The sequence below is a fragment of the Pseudonaja textilis genome, chromosome 15 (assembly GCF_049901715.1).
Source record: "Pseudonaja textilis isolate UNSWEBS1 chromosome 15, rPseTex1.2, whole genome shotgun sequence".
Lineage (NCBI taxonomy): Eukaryota > Metazoa > Chordata > Lepidosauria > Squamata > Elapidae > Pseudonaja > Pseudonaja textilis.
The window spans coordinates 12,873,102-12,890,205 of record NC_142004.1 but is presented as its reverse complement, the minus strand read 5'-3'; the positions used below and the strand labels follow the sequence as shown (position 1 = coordinate 12,890,205).

At 42.7% G+C, this 17,104-nt stretch overlaps 1 protein-coding gene across 2 annotated transcripts in view; it reads left to right on the top strand.

Annotated features, from left to right (window-relative positions):
• Nucleotides 1–17,104, top strand: part of SCARF2 (scavenger receptor class F member 2) — an 82,780-nt gene that overhangs the window by 22,675 nt on the left and 43,001 nt on the right. For both annotated transcript variants that reach the window (XM_087913581.1, XM_026717069.2), the window contains exons 3-5: nucleotides 4,046–4,147; nucleotides 5,950–6,469; nucleotides 9,555–9,773. In XM_087913581.1, coding sequence (XP_087769707.1) covers nucleotides 4,046–4,147; nucleotides 5,950–6,469; nucleotides 9,555–9,773 — 841 coding nt within the window. The remainder of the gene's footprint in view (nucleotides 1–4,045; nucleotides 4,148–5,949; nucleotides 6,470–9,554; nucleotides 9,774–17,104) is intronic.

The window sequence follows — 17,104 nt, the reverse complement described above, 5'->3', positions numbered from 1 at the left end:
ACAGGGCAACGGGGGCCCAAACGCGCAGCGCATTGTCAGCCTGGACAGCCTCCTGCGGCACCTGGCCAGCCAAAAGAGGGCTGGGGGTGCGTGGAGGAGAACTACAATGGTGGATCCCATTTGACACCCCTTTTTTAAAAAGATGAGCAGGAGGCTGCATTTCTAGCCGGCAACAGCTGGCCGCCGCTTCCTCCTCCTCCTGCTCGCTTTGGAGGAACGTGCCGTCCACCCCCAGGCTGCAAATTCCCCGTCCTTGGCACCAGTGGTGGGATTCAAATTTTTTTACTACCAATTCTGTGGGCGTGGCTTAGTGGGCGTGGCAGGGGATACTGCAAAATCTCCCTCCCCACCCCACTAACCTGCTTTCCAGCTCCATTCTCCTGGGCAGGGCAACCAAAGGAGACCCAGCCAATCAGATGGGACTCGATGGGAGGCAGAGAAGAAATGGGGTTAGCGGGGCCAGTCAGAGGTGGGATTGGCCGGTTCTCCGAACTACTCAAAATTTCTGCTACCGGTTCTCCAGAACTGGTCAGAACTGGCTAAATCCCCCCTCTGCTTGGCACAGAGGGTCTGGTCCACAGGGAGCAGGGGTGGGCTTCAAACATTTTAGCAAAGGGTTCTCTGCCCGATTGCTGGGGGGCCGTGGCCATGGTGGGTGTGGCCTAGTCGGCCTCCTGCTCCATGGCAGGGGGAGCATTTTTGCCCTCCCTGGACTCCAGAGGCTTTCCTCAGGCCTCTGGGAGGGCAGAAACAGCCTCCCCCGGGCTCCGGAGGCTCTGTGGAAGCCAGAAACGGGCCCATATCTGGCCTTCCCGAACTTCCGGGAGGCCCGTTTTCCATCCTCTCCGAGCCTCCGTGCAGGCCCTGCACTTACCTGCATCCAAAATGGGCTGTGTGGGGACTCCTGGGAGGGGTGGGCGGGGCCAGCCAGGAGTGGGATTTGGGGGTTCGCCGAACTGCATAGAATCTTAGCTCTTCCGAACCCCTGTGAACCCCCAGTAGCCCCCCCCCCCCGACAGGGAGACCTTGCCAGCCTCACTGAATTTAACGCCTGGGGCCTCAGAGACAGGAAGAAGCGTTGAAGGCTGTAACCAAACCAGAGTCTCTGCAAATGTTGCTAAGGGTGAAGTGGCTATGAACCCTCTCCCAGGCCCCCTGGAGATTGCAGGTGGGGTGAGGATTTTCAGGAGATGCCTTGTCGGGTCTTGGGTTCGGCAAACCAGGCAGGGCCCCCTGGTCACAGAAGGGGAGGGCATGCTAAGCACTGAGAGGCTGGAGGGAGGCATCGGCCAGCCCCACAGAGCCAAAGTCGGTCTTGGGCAAAGGGGGCTGGAGAGGCAGCAAAATTGGGGGTGCCATTGGAGGGACAAAGGCCAGCAGAGATGACAATGTGACTACATTTTGAGTACAGCAGAATAGCAGCCCCTGGCTGACCGTGTGGCTGACCTGGAAGACAGGTTGGGCCCGGATTGGCTGGGAAGAAGCTAGCAGAGTCTCGCATAAGCACCGGTGACGTGTCTGCAAAAACCCTGAAGTCGGAGTTGATGCACCATTTTTGTATTTGTATATTTATAATCCATTTTGTCTTCCAAAGAAGATCACTTAAATATGAGACAACAGTGTGTGACAGCAGCCAAAAGAGCTAATACAATCCTTGGTTGTATGAACAGAGGCATAGAATCAAAATCACATGAAGTATTCATGCTGCTTTGTAAAACCTTAGTAAGACCACACCTGGAATACGGCATCCAGTTTTGGTCACCACATTGTAAAAAGAATTTTGAATGTTGAGAATTTTGGAAAAAGTGCAGAGAAGAGCAACAAAGTTTGATTAAAGGCCTGGAGAATGGCTGCAGGGTTTGGGTAGGGCCAGTCTAGAGAAAAGAAGGACAAGGGTGACCTGATAGAAATCATCTAATATTTGCGGGGCTACCACAAAGAAGGCGGGGGGGGCTCAACCTATTTTCCAAAGACCAGAAAGCAACACAAGAAACAGCGGATGGAAATTATTAAAGGAGAGAAGCAACCTGGAATTAAAGAGAAACTTCCTAACAGTATAAGGACAATCAACCAGTGGAACAGCTTGCCACCAGAAGTTGTGGATGCTTCATCACTGGAGGTTTTTAAGAAGAGACTGGACAGCCACTTGCCTGAAATGATATAGGTTCTCCTGCTTGTCCAGCGGGCTGGACTAGAAGACCTCCAAGGTCCCTTCCAACTCTATTCAGATTGATTGATTTCATTGGAGTGGTGAGGGACTAAGGTCCATTTGTCCAAGGGCTGTGCTGAGCTCCAGCAGGACTGAGCAAACTCCATGGCTTTGCGTGGTACCGGTCGATTTCGGGGTCAGGGCGTGCAGAGTGTCCCTTGAAGCTGCCCTCCGAAGCCTCCGGGTGGGATTGTGCCATTCCCCCTCCTCTTGCCTGTCTTTGGAAAAACTGGATAATAACCAACTAACCTTCCTCAAACTCCTTCACAGATGCACTAACCCAGAGGACCCCAAACTTGGCCACTTTAAGACTTGTGGACTTCAACTGCCAGCAGAGCTGGCTGGAGAATTTTGGGAGTCCACAAGTCTTAAAGTGGCCAAGTTTGGGGTCCCTGCACTAACCACTTCCTTAACTCCTCCTTTGCATGCGCCCTCGTTGCCCTGGACTGACGGAGGCTGCCCACCATGTGCCAGGGAGCTGTAACTCTCCACTCATCAGCGGGGTAAGTATGCCACCTTCCCTCTGGTGGACATTGTGCCATCCCTGGTGGGCTGCCTTCCCTCATTTCTCCCCCCCTTTCTCTCTCTGCTCCAACTAACTCAGCCTCTAATCCTGCCTCAAAGCTGGTTCCCGACCCTTTGGGAGGCGTTGGGCAAATTTCCCTTTGCTGCCCCCCCGCCCCTTGCAGGAGGAGCTCTTTTTGGGGGGAGCCCAGGTTTTGATCTGACATTTTCCCCGTGGATGCAATGGCCTGAATTGGCAACCTGAGGCTTATGGGGGCTCCTGGGAGGCATAGGTCACCTTCCCTGCCCCGCCATTGGCAACCTGCAAGATAAAAGCTTTAAAATAAGATCTGGAAAAGTGGGGAGGTGGAATTGATCATTTGCTGCACCACTTCAGCTTGCAGTCCAGGCTGGAGGCTGTCTAAACCAGGGTGGCAAACTCAAGGCCCGCGGGGGCTCCTGCCAGCAAACCTGGGGCTTGGGAGGGCTCCCCTGGGCCCCGTTTTCCCTGGTGGAGGGCTAGCAAAACAACCTAAAAACAAAACCAAAGGAGAAATCTTTCCCCTTTTGCATTTGAGCATGCTAGAAGGGTACAGGAAAGGGGAAAGAGGAAAGACAAAGAAAAAGAAGGGAAGATGGGAAGAGAGCAAGGAAGGAAAAAGAAGGAAAGAGTGAAAGGAAATGGCAGAGGGTAGAACTAGCCTGCAATACTACCTTTTAACCACTGCGCACCATGGAAGGAAGGAAGGGAGGGAGGGAGGGAGGATTGGCCATAGCAGTTAGACTTATATACTGCTTCACAGCCCCCTCTAACAGTCAGCCTACTGCCCCCAACAATCTGGGTTCCTCATTTTACCAACCTCGGAAGGAGGGAAGGCTGAGTCAACCTTGAGCCGGTCGGAATTGAATTAATGGCAGTGGTAGAACTAGCCTGCAATATTACCTTCTAACACTGCGCACCATAGAAGGAAGGAAGGAAGGAAGGAAGGAAGGAAGGAAGGAAGGAAGGAAGGAAGGAAGGAAGGAAGGAAGGAGATTATAATGAGAGGGAGGGAGGGTCTGAGGGAAGTCCCGCCTTAGTACTTGGCCACCACAGGTGCCCCCCCCCCGACATGAGTGATATCGAGCTGGCAACGCCCCACCCACCCACCGACCCCAGTATAAATCATGGTGAACTAGCCGGGATGTGGTTGTTTCTTTGTGTCCTCCTGGTTGATTTCTCTCCAAGCCAAAAATCCCACAGCAAAATCTCCAGGTGTGGGGAGGGGAGGGGATGGGATGGGGGGAAGCCCCTGGAGCCCCCTTACCTTCTTCTCTTCTCTCTCCCTGCAGCCGTCTGCGAGGGCAACTTCACCTGTACCAACAACGAGGTGTGTGTGAGGCCCAACGAGTGTCGCTGTCGCCATGGCTATTTTGGGGCCAACTGCGAAACCAGTAAGTGTGGGAGCATCCTCCAGACTGGGGAGGGCGGGGAGGGGGAGCGGGGGGGAGAGGAAATACGGGCCACCATCTGGGCCCAGAGCCCCCCAGTCCCACCCAGACCAAGAGTTCCCACTCATGCAGCATCCAGATTTGAGGATTCCCAGCTGTCCAGCAGAGAAGATAAATGAGGAAGGGAGACGATGATATTCGATTTAATATCTCATCTTTTTAACCTCGATTTTGGGTGCTGCTTGGGGGCTTCTCAGAGGCCAGAGGCTAGGAAGACCTCGGTTCAAATCCACCCCCATCCCAGGACCCTCACTTGGGGTCTCCAGGTCTGTCACCAACGTCCTGCCTTGCTGTTCCATCTCCTTGCATTCTCAGAGGAAAGGCTGTGAGAAAGGGAAGGGTTTTGTTAACCAACAAAACAGGATAGTTTCAGTGCAAACTTGGCAACTTTAAGATTTGTGGACTTCAACTTCCACAATTCCCCAGCCAGTCATGGTGACTGAAGAATTCTGGGAGTTAAAGTCCACAAGTCTTCTGTGATGACTGGGGTGTGGCACAAAGGCGACACAACCAGAGAATAAGGATCAGTTCCTTTCTTAGCTCCAATTTTGCCTCCAATGACCTGGTTATCTTCTCGTCTGGAGAAAAAACTCTCCCACGAACTTGCAACAGTCTTTGGCTGCAGTTATTCCAGTCCAAACGTTGTAAACTGAAAACTTTAAACTATAAATCCAACAAGGTAAAATAATGTAATAAATCTGGCAGAGCAAGATGCAGAGTTCCAGAAATAAAGTAACATGGCAGTAAATCAAACCAGTTAGGAGGATGTCAGGAACTCCGATAATAGCAGCCAACACAAGATAAACTCAACGTTTGTTCCCAACAACCATCCCTCCTATCTGCCTCTCCTTTAAACTCCCTCCCCAGGTGTGTCTTGTGAAGGGAATCAGGGCCCTCTCCTCCCCCGTAAGCCATGCAACCCAGGTTGCTCTCTTCTCCATTCTTCCCTGTGCCCTAGGATGAAGAAGAGGTCTGCCTTGGTCTTCCTCTGAACCTCCTCTCCCTTGTTCTACCTTTTTCCTGATCTGCCCAGCCTGACTTTGCCCTTCCCCAGTTTCCTCCACAGCCAGCAGAGCCACTCTCCTGTTCCCTGATGGCTGTTCGTCTTCCTCCTCGGATTCACGGGGGCATGACATCTTCAACCTACCAAGTTTGGAGGCACCTGCTTTAAGTGCAAAGAAGATTTTCTAATAAATGCAATTTGTTGACTCTGAGTGCGAGTGGCAACTCCAATCCAATTTACTTTCCCAATTTAAATTTATTAAATAGAAATGTAATACATAAATAAATAAATTTACTAGTAGCATTTTGAGGCTGACTCAGCCCCAGAGGACCTTTCCCTCTGTGATTTAAATCTCATCTTTCAATTTAATCAAAGACCCGTGGGACTGAATGATAATGAAAATATCAAATCCCAAACTGAAATTTAAAAAAGATCTAAAATGAATGTGGTACAGAAATTAACTAAGCATTAAGCCACGGTGGCTCAGTGGTTAGAAGGCAGTACTGCAGGCTACTTCTGCTGACTGCCAGCTCCCTACAATTGGGCAGATCGAATCTCACCAGGCTCAAGGTGGACTCAGCCTTCCATCCTTCCGAGGTCAGTAAAATAAGGACCCAGATTGTTGGGGGCAAGAGGCTGACTCTGTAAACCGCTTAAAGGGGGCTGTAGAGTCTTGTGAACAGTAGCAATATGGGAAGCAAGACCCTCCCTAGTGCTCACCTGCTCCTCTCGTCCCCTGCAGAGTGTCCCCGCCTCTTTTGGGGCCCGGATTGCAAAGAGCTGTGCAATTGCTATCCCAACGGGCAGTGTGAGGACGTGACGGGCCAATGCACATGTAATGCCAACCGCTGGGGCCCACGGTGTGAGAACGTCTGCCCTTGCAAACACGGCAAGTGTGACCAGAAGACGGGCAAGTGCTCCTGCGAGCCGAACTGGTGGGGCCCCCAGTGTGCCAGCGCCTGCTACTGCAGCCTCAACTCACAGTGCGACCAGAAGACCGGCCTCTGCCTCTGCCAGCCGGGCTGGTGGGGCCGCACCTGCAACAACCAGTGTGCCTGCAGCAACTCACCCTGCGAGCAGTTCACGGGGCGTTGCCAGTGCCGCAGCCGCACCTTTGGCCCCCGCTGCGACCGCTACTGCCAGTGTCATATGGGGAAGTGCAACCAGGTAGATGGGACCTGCACCTGCGAGCCAGGCTACCGGGGCAAGTTCTGCCGCGAGGCCTGTCCGGCCGGCTTCTATGGACAAGGCTGTAGGCGACGGTAAGCAGGAGCCCCTTTGGAGGGTCTCCCACCCACCCCCGGGATTCGGAGAGGCTCACCTCGTGCCCGGCCCCCTTTGCGCCTTTCCTCAGCGCAGTGCAGGGCAGCGTTTCTCAATCATGGGCACGTTTTTTGTTTTTGTTTTTTAAACAAATTTTATTAATTTTCAAAGACAGTACACAAACAAACAAAACATAAAACATAAAAACATAAAACATCTTTTCTGAAAGCTGCTTGATCCCAGGTTACATCTCTTCATACAGACACAAGTTTAAATTCATGTTCGTTTTATATACCATTCCATATCTTATTACCCTTTTACGTTTTCTATGCAGCTTCTCCCCTCTTTTGAACTCCTTAGTTTTATCTTATTTATCTCATCTCAGTTCAGATCATTATACTTATTATTCTTTGTCTGTTCTGTTTCCTGCTGTCTATTTATCTTTTCTCTTTAAACAAAATTTCTCCTGTACACTAATTGGAGTATGACGCCTTTATCTCTTTCCCCTAAATTTATAACACTTAGTATAGTACATAGCTTCCATTGGGATTCTGTTTAGTACATTCTAAAGTTACACATTATATTTTAAAGAAAGAAAAAATTGTAAATATGTAATATAATTAAAACAACAATCCATACCAATTCAAATCTATCATTAATATTAATATTCATTTGAATCTTAAACATTTTACACATTATTTTTTGATTGAATATCATACTTTTATGGGAACACTCATAAGCTTTCCATAGTTATTTCCCCCCCACTTCACATCACTTGTATTTTAAATCATTGTATCATTAAAATGTTCCCATTTCTTCCTACTTCAATTCTCTCATTTATTTCATTGCCTTCCTTTTATTCACAAAAATTTCACTAAATTACACTGAATATTTTATCCCATGTTTTGATCACATGTTGTTTCCAATTTTCTAACATTATTTCTAAGTACAAATATAACAATACAATCTTATGTACCTTTGCAGAATCCCTTTTTGAATTAAATTTTTACCCATTATCTCTAAATGAATCTTGTTTCTTTACATCTTGCTCCACACCACTGAAGCTTCTCATCCCTTCCTTCCTCCCTTGCTTCTTCTTCTCCCTGCCCTTTTTACCCCCTTGTCTCTCCACCTCCCTTTTCCTCTTCTGTATTCCCCCTTTCTGTTGTTTTCTAATATTATATCCACTTTTCACCTTATTTTTCTCTTTTTTGGTTGTTTTTTTAAGTCTTAAAGTCTCCTTTTTCTTTTCCCCCTTCTCCCTTTCTTCCCCAAATAAAGTTACTTGTTCATCAAAGATGGCTTCTTCTTTGTCCAAATCATCTTGTTGCGTAGTCAGTTTCTCATAGGTGCAAATCGCCATTTCTAAGAATTGCAAAAGAGAGCCAAGAGAGTCCTTCCCTTCTTGTTCCTCTTCTTTGTATTTTTTGAATTCAATTTTCAATTCATCCACAAGTGATGCCATTGTAGAGAGAAATGTTTTTTTTTTTTCAAAACAACCACCCAAGTGTTTTTAGTCCTTCAAAGATAATTTCCAAAAGTCCCAAAGTCACCAAACAGTCCAAATAAGCTGTTTCTTTTAGCACTTTCTTCTTTCTTCACTTTCTCTTTCCGGGGTTACTGTTTAGTTGAAATATTCCAGTTAAAATGTATCTTTTAGAAGTCTTGTTAGTATTTAATGATTCTTTAAAATTCTAGGCAATCTCCTCCTTGCTTCCAAATCCTGCTCCAGTTCTTTTCCTCTCCCTTCCCACTTACAACAAAAGAGAATTTTTTTTTCTGCTCGCTGTCAACGTTAGGAAGGAGAGTGAAAAAAATAGAACTTTCCCTTTTAACTTCCATTCTCCACTTGTAAATCTCTGGGAACGATGTATCTTTTGCAAGTTTTAAGTTCCAGGGTACCTTTGTTGTTGCTTTGTCCCGGTCAGCAAAAAAACTTTCACTTCTTCTTAACTCCTCCTGCAGTTTCTTTTCCCGTCTGAGCGCTTCTTTGTGGCCGCCATTTCTGACTGCCGCTCTACCGCCTTCGGAAAAGGGAGTTTAGCCAGCTAGGGAAGAGAGGTGTGATATCTCTCGACCCTGCCAGATCCCCCCTATCTTCACCACCTTCTACGGAGGTGGCTAGCCCTGAAGCCAGATGGCTCAGGGCACTCCAGCGGTGAGCGCAGGCAGAAACCGCGCACAATCGCGGATTTCTGCCTGCCCCGAAGCGCTGCAAACCGGAGGTCTGGGCCCCAATCATGGGCACGTTTAAGAGGGGCAGACTTTCACTCCCAGAATTCCCTAGTTGACCATGCTTGCAAAAGTTGAGAAATGGCATCCTGGACTGACCAGCAGACCCTCACATGATCTTCCCAGAAAGTTTGAGCAAGAAACAGTCTCTTTATCAAAGTTCAGCCCTGCTTCTTCTTCTTCTTGTGCCCTATCCATCATCAGACGTTGACCATCATGTTGGCGGTTCTATTTTTATCAACAGCCGCATGAAAAAGTGCCGTTGAGTTTTATCCAGCCCCTTGGATTTTGAAGCCATGATGTTCTTCTTCTACCTGGACCTTGTTTGCCTTCAATTTTCCCTTGGAGGATTAAGTAAAGGATGCTGTAATTTTCTGGGTGTCACATCACATGTCCGATATAGTCTAACTTTCACTTTTTAATGGTTTTGATGATTTTCGTTGGCTTTCCCAGAGCTAGGGTAGGGCTTCGCTAGCAGCAGTGGCTCTTCTGTCCCAAGGATCGGCCCACAGATTTCCACTGCTCTCCTCTCCTATGCCTTCTGTGCATCTGCACGTCAGGCACTGTACCCAGCTGTTCCTCCTCTTCCTCATCAGCCACCGCCAGACCTGGGGGCTGTTGACTCTCCATCTGAGGGCTGGCGGATGGCACAGGCTCCACTTCTGTCTCTTTCTCTGCCAGCTCCATTCCCTCTTCCCCCTCGGAGCTCCCAGGTTGCCTTGATGGTGACCCTGACTCCCACGTCTCCTCCTCCTCCTCTGATTCGATTGCTGGAGGATGGTGGCTGACAAGCCACAACAGGTTTCTGCTTAATCCTGTGGCCTTCATACGCTCTCTGCTCTATCTTCACAGGTGCGGTCAGTGCAAAGAGCTGCAGCCGTGTACAATTGTGGATGGCCGTTGCCTGGCCTGTGAAGCTGGTTGGAATGGCACCAAATGTGACCAGATCTGCTCTTCGGGCTTTTACGGGGAGGGTTGTGAGCAGATCTGCCCCCCCTGTAAGGATGGCCACACCTGCAACCATATCAACGGGAAGTGTTCTCACTGCAACCCAGGCTGGATTGGAGACAGGTAAGGAGCTGATGGCCCTGAGTACCAAATACTGTCCTTAATAGTATCCTGTCTCTGGTCTGTTGTTGACTCTTCCCTTTGCAGCCCTCGGGGTTGCACACACATGACATATGTGCGTTTCAACACATGTGCATTTTGGGTTCTAGATTATCACCTCAAGGCGCTCAGCCTTTATTTGATCCCAGATTAATCCATTGCTTCTTCTTCAGAACCTGGTACTCTTAGCCCAAATTGCCAGATCCATTATTCAAGGGCCTCCGTCTTTTTAGAATTAGGAATAGAGATGGAAGGTACCTTGGAGATCTTCTAGTCCAGCCCCCTGCTGAAGCATGAATGACAGGAAGCGAGCTTCATGTGATCTTCTCGGCTGTCCTCATCACTCTCTGTAGGGACTTTCTTTTTCTTTTTTCCAAATTTTATTGGTTTTTAAAAACAAACATAAACAAACAAAACATAAAAACATGAATCCATCTTCCATATGTATACATACAGTGTGCCGGTTGGTTTACAAATTGTTTTGTGCTTCCATTTCGTAGTATTCAATTACAGTTACATTACATATAATCTCATATTGTCAATCAAAAACTAAATACCTAAATAAAAGTATAGTCAAATGACTGATTAATAATGATACTAATCATTATTAATCAATCATTTGACTATATTTTTATTCATTCATGTTTTACAAGATAACCATAATTTACTTAGATCTTATAACAGTTCATATTACCATCCCAAATCTATCCTAAAATCATTTTGTAGATATAATAAGAAAGAAGTACATCTTTGTATATTTATTATTTTCTAAAAGTCTACATAATTCATTACTGTATTTTATTGTCTAACCATTGATAGAAAAGATCCCAAATTTTATAAAACTGTTTATCCTCTTGTTCTCTAATTTCAAATGTCAATCTACTCATTTCAGTACATTCCAATATTTTCTTAATGATTTCCTCCTGTGATGGTATTTTCTCATTTTTCCAGTTTTTAGCAAATACAATCCTAGCCACTGTTAATACATTTACAATCAGGTATTTCAAGTCTTTACTATATGTTTCAGGTAAAATTCCCAATAAAAATATCTCTGGTTTCAAGTCTATGTTTTTTTGTCATTTTTCCAACCACATGTGGATTTTAGTCCAGTATTTTTTAGCATCCGCACAAGTCCACCACATATGGTAATATGAGTCAGGTGTCTGATGACATTTCCAACATTTTTCGGATTTATTCTTGAACATTCTTGCTATTCTTGTCGGGGGCAAATGCCACCTGTAAAACATCTTATACAAATTTTCTTTGTATGCTGTTGACATTGTCATTTTACAATTTTGAGACCACATTTTTTGCCATTTCTCTCAATCAATCCCATATCCAAAATTCTTCTCCCAAGCAATCATAGTTTCTTTAACTTGTTCTTCTTCTAGTTTAATTTCTAATAAATATCCATACAATTTTTTAATCACCTTTTCATCAGTACCTGTCAAAATCTTATCTAAGTCAGTCAGTTTATCATAGAAACCCTCTGTTTTAGAATCTTTATCATACCCTGAATGTATTTGCGCATATGAAAACCAATTCATCTTTATACCTTGTTCCTCTAATTTTTGCATAGATTTAAGGTCACCCTTTTCATTCAATATTTCACCATATCTAACTGTTTGTTCCTTTTTGTATATTATAGGATAAGAAAATGCTTCAATAGTAGATAACCAGACTGGAATTTTCAAATAACATTGTCTTTTAATCTTCTCCCAGTTTAACCACAGAGACTCCTGTATATAATGTCTTCTAAAATACCCCTGTGTTTTAGTTCCTTTGTACCATAGAAAAGCATGCCACCCCAACAACAGATCATGTCCTTCTAATGTCAACAATCTAGTATTTCTTAGTGTTATCCATTCCTTAACCCACATCAGATTTGTAGCTTGGTAGTACAACTCCCAATTAGGCAAACCAAATCCTCCTCTAATTCTAGCATCTTGCAAAAGTTTTAACTTTATTCTCGCTTTCTTACCTTGCCATATATATTTCAACACAGTTTTATTTAAATCTTCAAAGTAATTTTTTCCAAGCCTAATTGGAATTGTTTGAAACAAATATAAAATTCTGGGTAATATATTCATCTTGATTGTTGAATTTTTTCCTATTAGTGACAGTTGTAAGTTTTCCCATTTTGCCAAATCTACCGCTATTTGCTGTTTAAGTTTAATATAATTATTCTCTTTTAATGTACTACATCTTGCTGTCAAATATATCCCCAAGTACTTGATCTTATTCGTGACCTGAATTTTCAATAGGTCTGCCAGTTCTTCCTTTTGTCTTAATAGCATATTCTTTGTCAAAATCTTTGTCTTATCTTTGTTTATTTTCAAACCAGCCACCTTTCTATATGTCTCTATCTTTTCTATCAATTTTGATGCTGTTTCTAAAGGGTCTTCTAAGATGAAAACCAGATCAACCGCAAATGCTTTTTCCTTTTTGATTTTCATTCCTTTTATATTCTTTTCATCTCTAATATTTCTGTTTAACACTTCCAAAGTTAACACAAACAACAGAGGTGATAGTGGGCACCCTAGTCTTGTTCCTTTTCTTATATTTATAGAGTCTGTCAGTTCTCCCTCTATCATTACCTTTGCCATTTGCTTATAGTATATAGCTTCTATTGCTTGAATAAATTTTCTAGCAAAACTAGCCATCTGTTCCAGCAGTAATAACATGAATCGCCAATTCACATTATCAAATGCCTTCTGTGCATCTAGAAATATCAGTGCCATTTGTTTTTCAGGATGTGCCACGTAGTATTCCAAGGTGTCCAAGATTACTTTCATATTGTCTTTGTCTTTAATGAAATCCATTTTGATCAGAATGGATAAAATTATTTAAATATTTTTTAAGTCTTTCTGCCAATATTGAAACGAAGATTTTATAATCTGCATTTAGTAGAGAAATGGGTCTATAGTTCTTAATTTGTAATGGATCGTCCTCCTCTTTTGGAATAAGTGTAATATAGGCTTCTGACCATGATTTAGGTATCTTCTTCTTTAACATAACTTCATTCATAATTTCTAGCAATGGAAGATTCGACAATTTTTGTAATGTTTTATAAAATTCTGCCGGAAGTCCATCTGGGCCTGGTGCCTTTCCATTATTTTGCTTCTCGAGTGCTTTAGTTAACTCCATCATCGTTATATTGCTTTCTAACATTGTTTCAATCTCTTTAGGTATCTGAGGTAAATTAGCATTCTGTAAGTACTGTTTAACTCTTTCCTCATCAATATTCTCTTGTGTGTATCGTTTCCCATAATAGTCTCGAATGATTTCCTTTTTCTCTTTGCTACCATGGCAAACTTGACCTTGGTCATCTATTAATTGCAATATTTTCCTTGAATCTTTCTCCTTTCTCAATTTGTATGCTAACCATCTACCTGGTTTGTTTGCATCTTCAAAGTAGTTCTGCTTAGCACCTCTAATTTTCTGTGCGAATTCTTCTTTTTCTATTTGACCCATTTTGTGTTTAATTATATCCATTTTTAGCTTGATGTCCTTTTTCTGTGGCATTTTCTGTAGCTCTTTTTCAAGTCTTTTATGCTCATTCTCTAGGGCCTTAGAGGCCTGCCTTTTCCTAGCATTCCTTTCCCTTGTATAGTCTATTATCAAGCCTCTAACATATGCCTTCATTGTATCCCATACATTCTGAATTGATGTATCTTCTTTTTTGTTTTCTCCAAAGAAAAAGGCCAATTCTTTCTCCATCCACTGTGTGAAGTCTTTTTCCTTTAAAATAGTATTATTTAACGTCCATCTAGATCTTCTTTTTTGTCCTTTCCATTTAATTGTCATTGGATTGTGATTGCCCAAGTACTTGTTTCAATATTTATTTCTTGAATATTAGTTAACAATTCTGTTGACATCCATATTATGTCTGTTCTGGACTATGATAAGTGTCTATTTGAATAGAAGGTATATTGTTTAGTTTTAGCATTTCTTTCTCTCCATGTATCTTTTAAGTTTATTTCATCTACCATTTAAAAAAAAGATTTAGGGAGAGTCTTTCTGTTTTGCTTTATTGTTTTCTGTGCTGTATAGTCCAATTTATTGTCTACAATTCCATTAAAATCTCCCACCATAACTATATTAGCATAGTCCAATTCAATTATTTTCATATGTAATTTTTTGTAGAATTCTTCTTGTTTGTCATTCGGAGCATAAATTGCAATCAGGAGTGTTTCCTTATTATTGTCCATTATTTCCACCATTAGTATTCTTCCATCATCATTGGTATAAATCAATTTTGCTGGGATGGTCTCTTTAATATATAAAACCACTCCTCTTTTCCTACATTGAGTCAAGGAAGTAAATATTTTCCCTAATTTTGGCTCTACCAACAATTGTTCATATTGTTCTTTAATATGTACTTCTTGTAGACAAATTATATCAAATTTTAATTTCTCTAATTTATGAAAGGTTTTACTTCTTTTAACAGCTGAGTTAAGTCCATTTATATTAATTGTAATCAATTTTTTCTCTTCCATGATTATATTTTATAGTTAGGTTTAGCAGCTCTCGTAGATCTTAGTTCACGTTGTTCTTTGGCTTTCACCTTTCCACCACGGCACCTTCTTCTTTTTCAATTGCCATTTGGCAGTCCTCTTGGAATTCAATTAGTGAGATCTCTTTTTCTGCCTCTTCCTCTTTCCTTCCAAAAAATTCTGTATAAAATAATTCCGCTTTCTCAATTGAGTCAATTCTATGTCTCTGTTCTTGCCATGTACATTAAACCTTCTGGAATCAGCCATCTATAATTCACCTCTTTTTTAAGTAGCATTTTAGTCAAGAATCGATATTCTCTTCTCATCTCTCTCACTCTTCTGGGTATTTGTTTCAAGACCACAATCTCCTTGTCTTTATATTTCAATGTTTTCTCTCTTGCCACTTGCAATATTTGCGTTTTAATGGCTGTCTTTGTAAATCTAATGTGAACTTCTCTTGGTAAGCTAGTTCTCATTGCATATCTTGTGAAAACTCAATAAACCTCATCTATTCCATCCATCATCTTCTCTTGAGTTATTTTCAAAGCTTCAGCCAGTATTTCTATCATTATCTCAGCTAAGTTTTGTCCTTTTTCTTCCTCTACCTTTTGGAATCTAAGATAGAATTCTGATCTATCCATCTCCCATCTCAACATACCACTTTTACCTTGTTCAACCACCATTAATCTATTATCAATATCTCCAATCTTCTTGTCTCTTTGTTTATCTTCTTCAATTTTTTGGAATCTCTCATCATACTTCAATATCATTTGTTGGATGTTCTCCACTTTTTCATTGGTTTTCCCTGTTCTTTGTTCAATGTTCTCTATTCTTTGTTCAATGTTCTCTATTCCCTTTTCAATATTCTCTGATCTTGCTTGAATATTTTGAATTCCTTGCATAATCATCTTCAGAGTCATTTTTTCTTGTTCTTTTTCTTGCTTTAACATTGTCTGTATTGAACGTTGTCCTTCAGATGGTGGAGAGGAAGACGTAGAAGTTGAAGAACCAGGAGCTGTAAATTTCCTACTCATTTTAAGCAATTCAATATCTTCAGGTTCTTCTAAACCTTAATCCAATTGTGAAGCAACCAATTATAGTTCAAAATAAAAATAGTAGAAAAAAGAAGCCCAATAATAATAAAAAAGGAGGACAAAATTTCTTCAGGTTCTTGTATACCTTAATCCAATCAACAGTTAGATAAAGAAAAAAACTTAAGAAAAAAAAAGAAAAAGGAAAAAAAGGAAAAGGAAAAATTCTTCAGGTTCTTCAACACCTTAATCCAATTGAAAGGTCTCAAATAGAAAAAAGTGCATAAGAATAAACCAGAAAGGTAGATGAAAAAACAAAAATACCAGGAAAGAAAGAAAAAAGGCTTTTAAGGCTTTCCCTTTAAAATAAAAAGCAAACGTAGAGATTGGACTTTCCCCCCCCCGCCCCCCAAACAAAGAAAGAAAGAAAAACAAAGACAAGCTCCAATGAAGCCAAAAACCCAAATAGTTATTACAAAAAAAAGATTTTAAAAAATACAATAAAGCTGGTGAGAAGGGATAGCACAACTTAGGAAAAGTAAAAAGGGCACACTGCACTTCGTTTGATTATCCATGGCTCTTATTATAACTCTCTTCTCCAAAAACTTGTCACCCTTTTTCCCCCTATGTTTCAACACCAGACTCCAGCTGTTGATAGAAACCCAGAAGAGCACCTGCAATAATACTCTCCCATGCTCTTCCCTCTATCTTATCAAATGACAATGTCCTTGAAAAAGAGTCTCAGTTCTTTCTTTCTCAGCTTTGTCTGGTCAAAGGAAAAGTAGAGTATTTCCAAGCCTCTAGTTGGCAGTGTTACAAAGTTTCTTTGCTCTCACTTTCTCCCTCCTTTTCCGAGCAGGATATAATAAGAATTAATAAAAAAAGAAAAAGATATTTTTTAAAAAATGAAATAACTAAAGGGAGCCTCTAGCCTATAATATTACAAAATCAAAAAGGAGAAGAAAAAAATAGATATAAACGAAAAAACCAGTTCAGTTTCAAAACACAAGATCATGTATAGAAGATACAGCAATGAGAAAAACAAAACAAAACATTACTTTGACATTCCTGTTTAAAATCGCTGCTTAATCACTTCTGTCAAAACTTTTACAGATTCTTTCTTTTCCTTTGGGTGTCCTTTCAGATCTTAGAATAAAGAAAAAGTTCTCACCAAACCAGCACACTCTCTCTTTCTGCTCTCTTCCGTTTCGGAGCTGTCCCAACTTCAGCAGCTTTAATGGCTGCCTCTTTGCCGCTGGCAAGAAGGGCTTCTCCTGGATCTACCAGGGACTTTGCGGTATCCCTGGGATCGACAGGATGAGCTCTTCACTTTCACCGTCTCTTCAGTATGGTTTAGATCTGATAGGACCGTCCAGGAGCAAAGATATCATCAGCGATCGCAGACCTCCAAGATCGCATGCCGTATCATCGCGACGCCAGCTGTACTGTAGAGACTTTCTATTGGAGGCACTGCAGCCATCAAACCAAACAGGGAGGCAGTTTGTTAAAACGCTCTCAATCGTGCCTCTGTAAAAAGTGGCCAGAAGTGAAGGAGAAAGAGGTGCCCTCCTCATCCGATGCAGAAAATGCAGGGACCAGTTTGCACGCATCCCCAAGGACGATGTGTGGAGAGACCTGTTCAGATCGTTAATTATCTGCGCCCCCAGATACGTAATATTGTTGCATCTTTTGATACTGAGTGGGGAATGACTATGCGGACTCTTTCTAAAACCTAAAATGCCCTGGGCTCCTGCAGCCAGCACCGCAA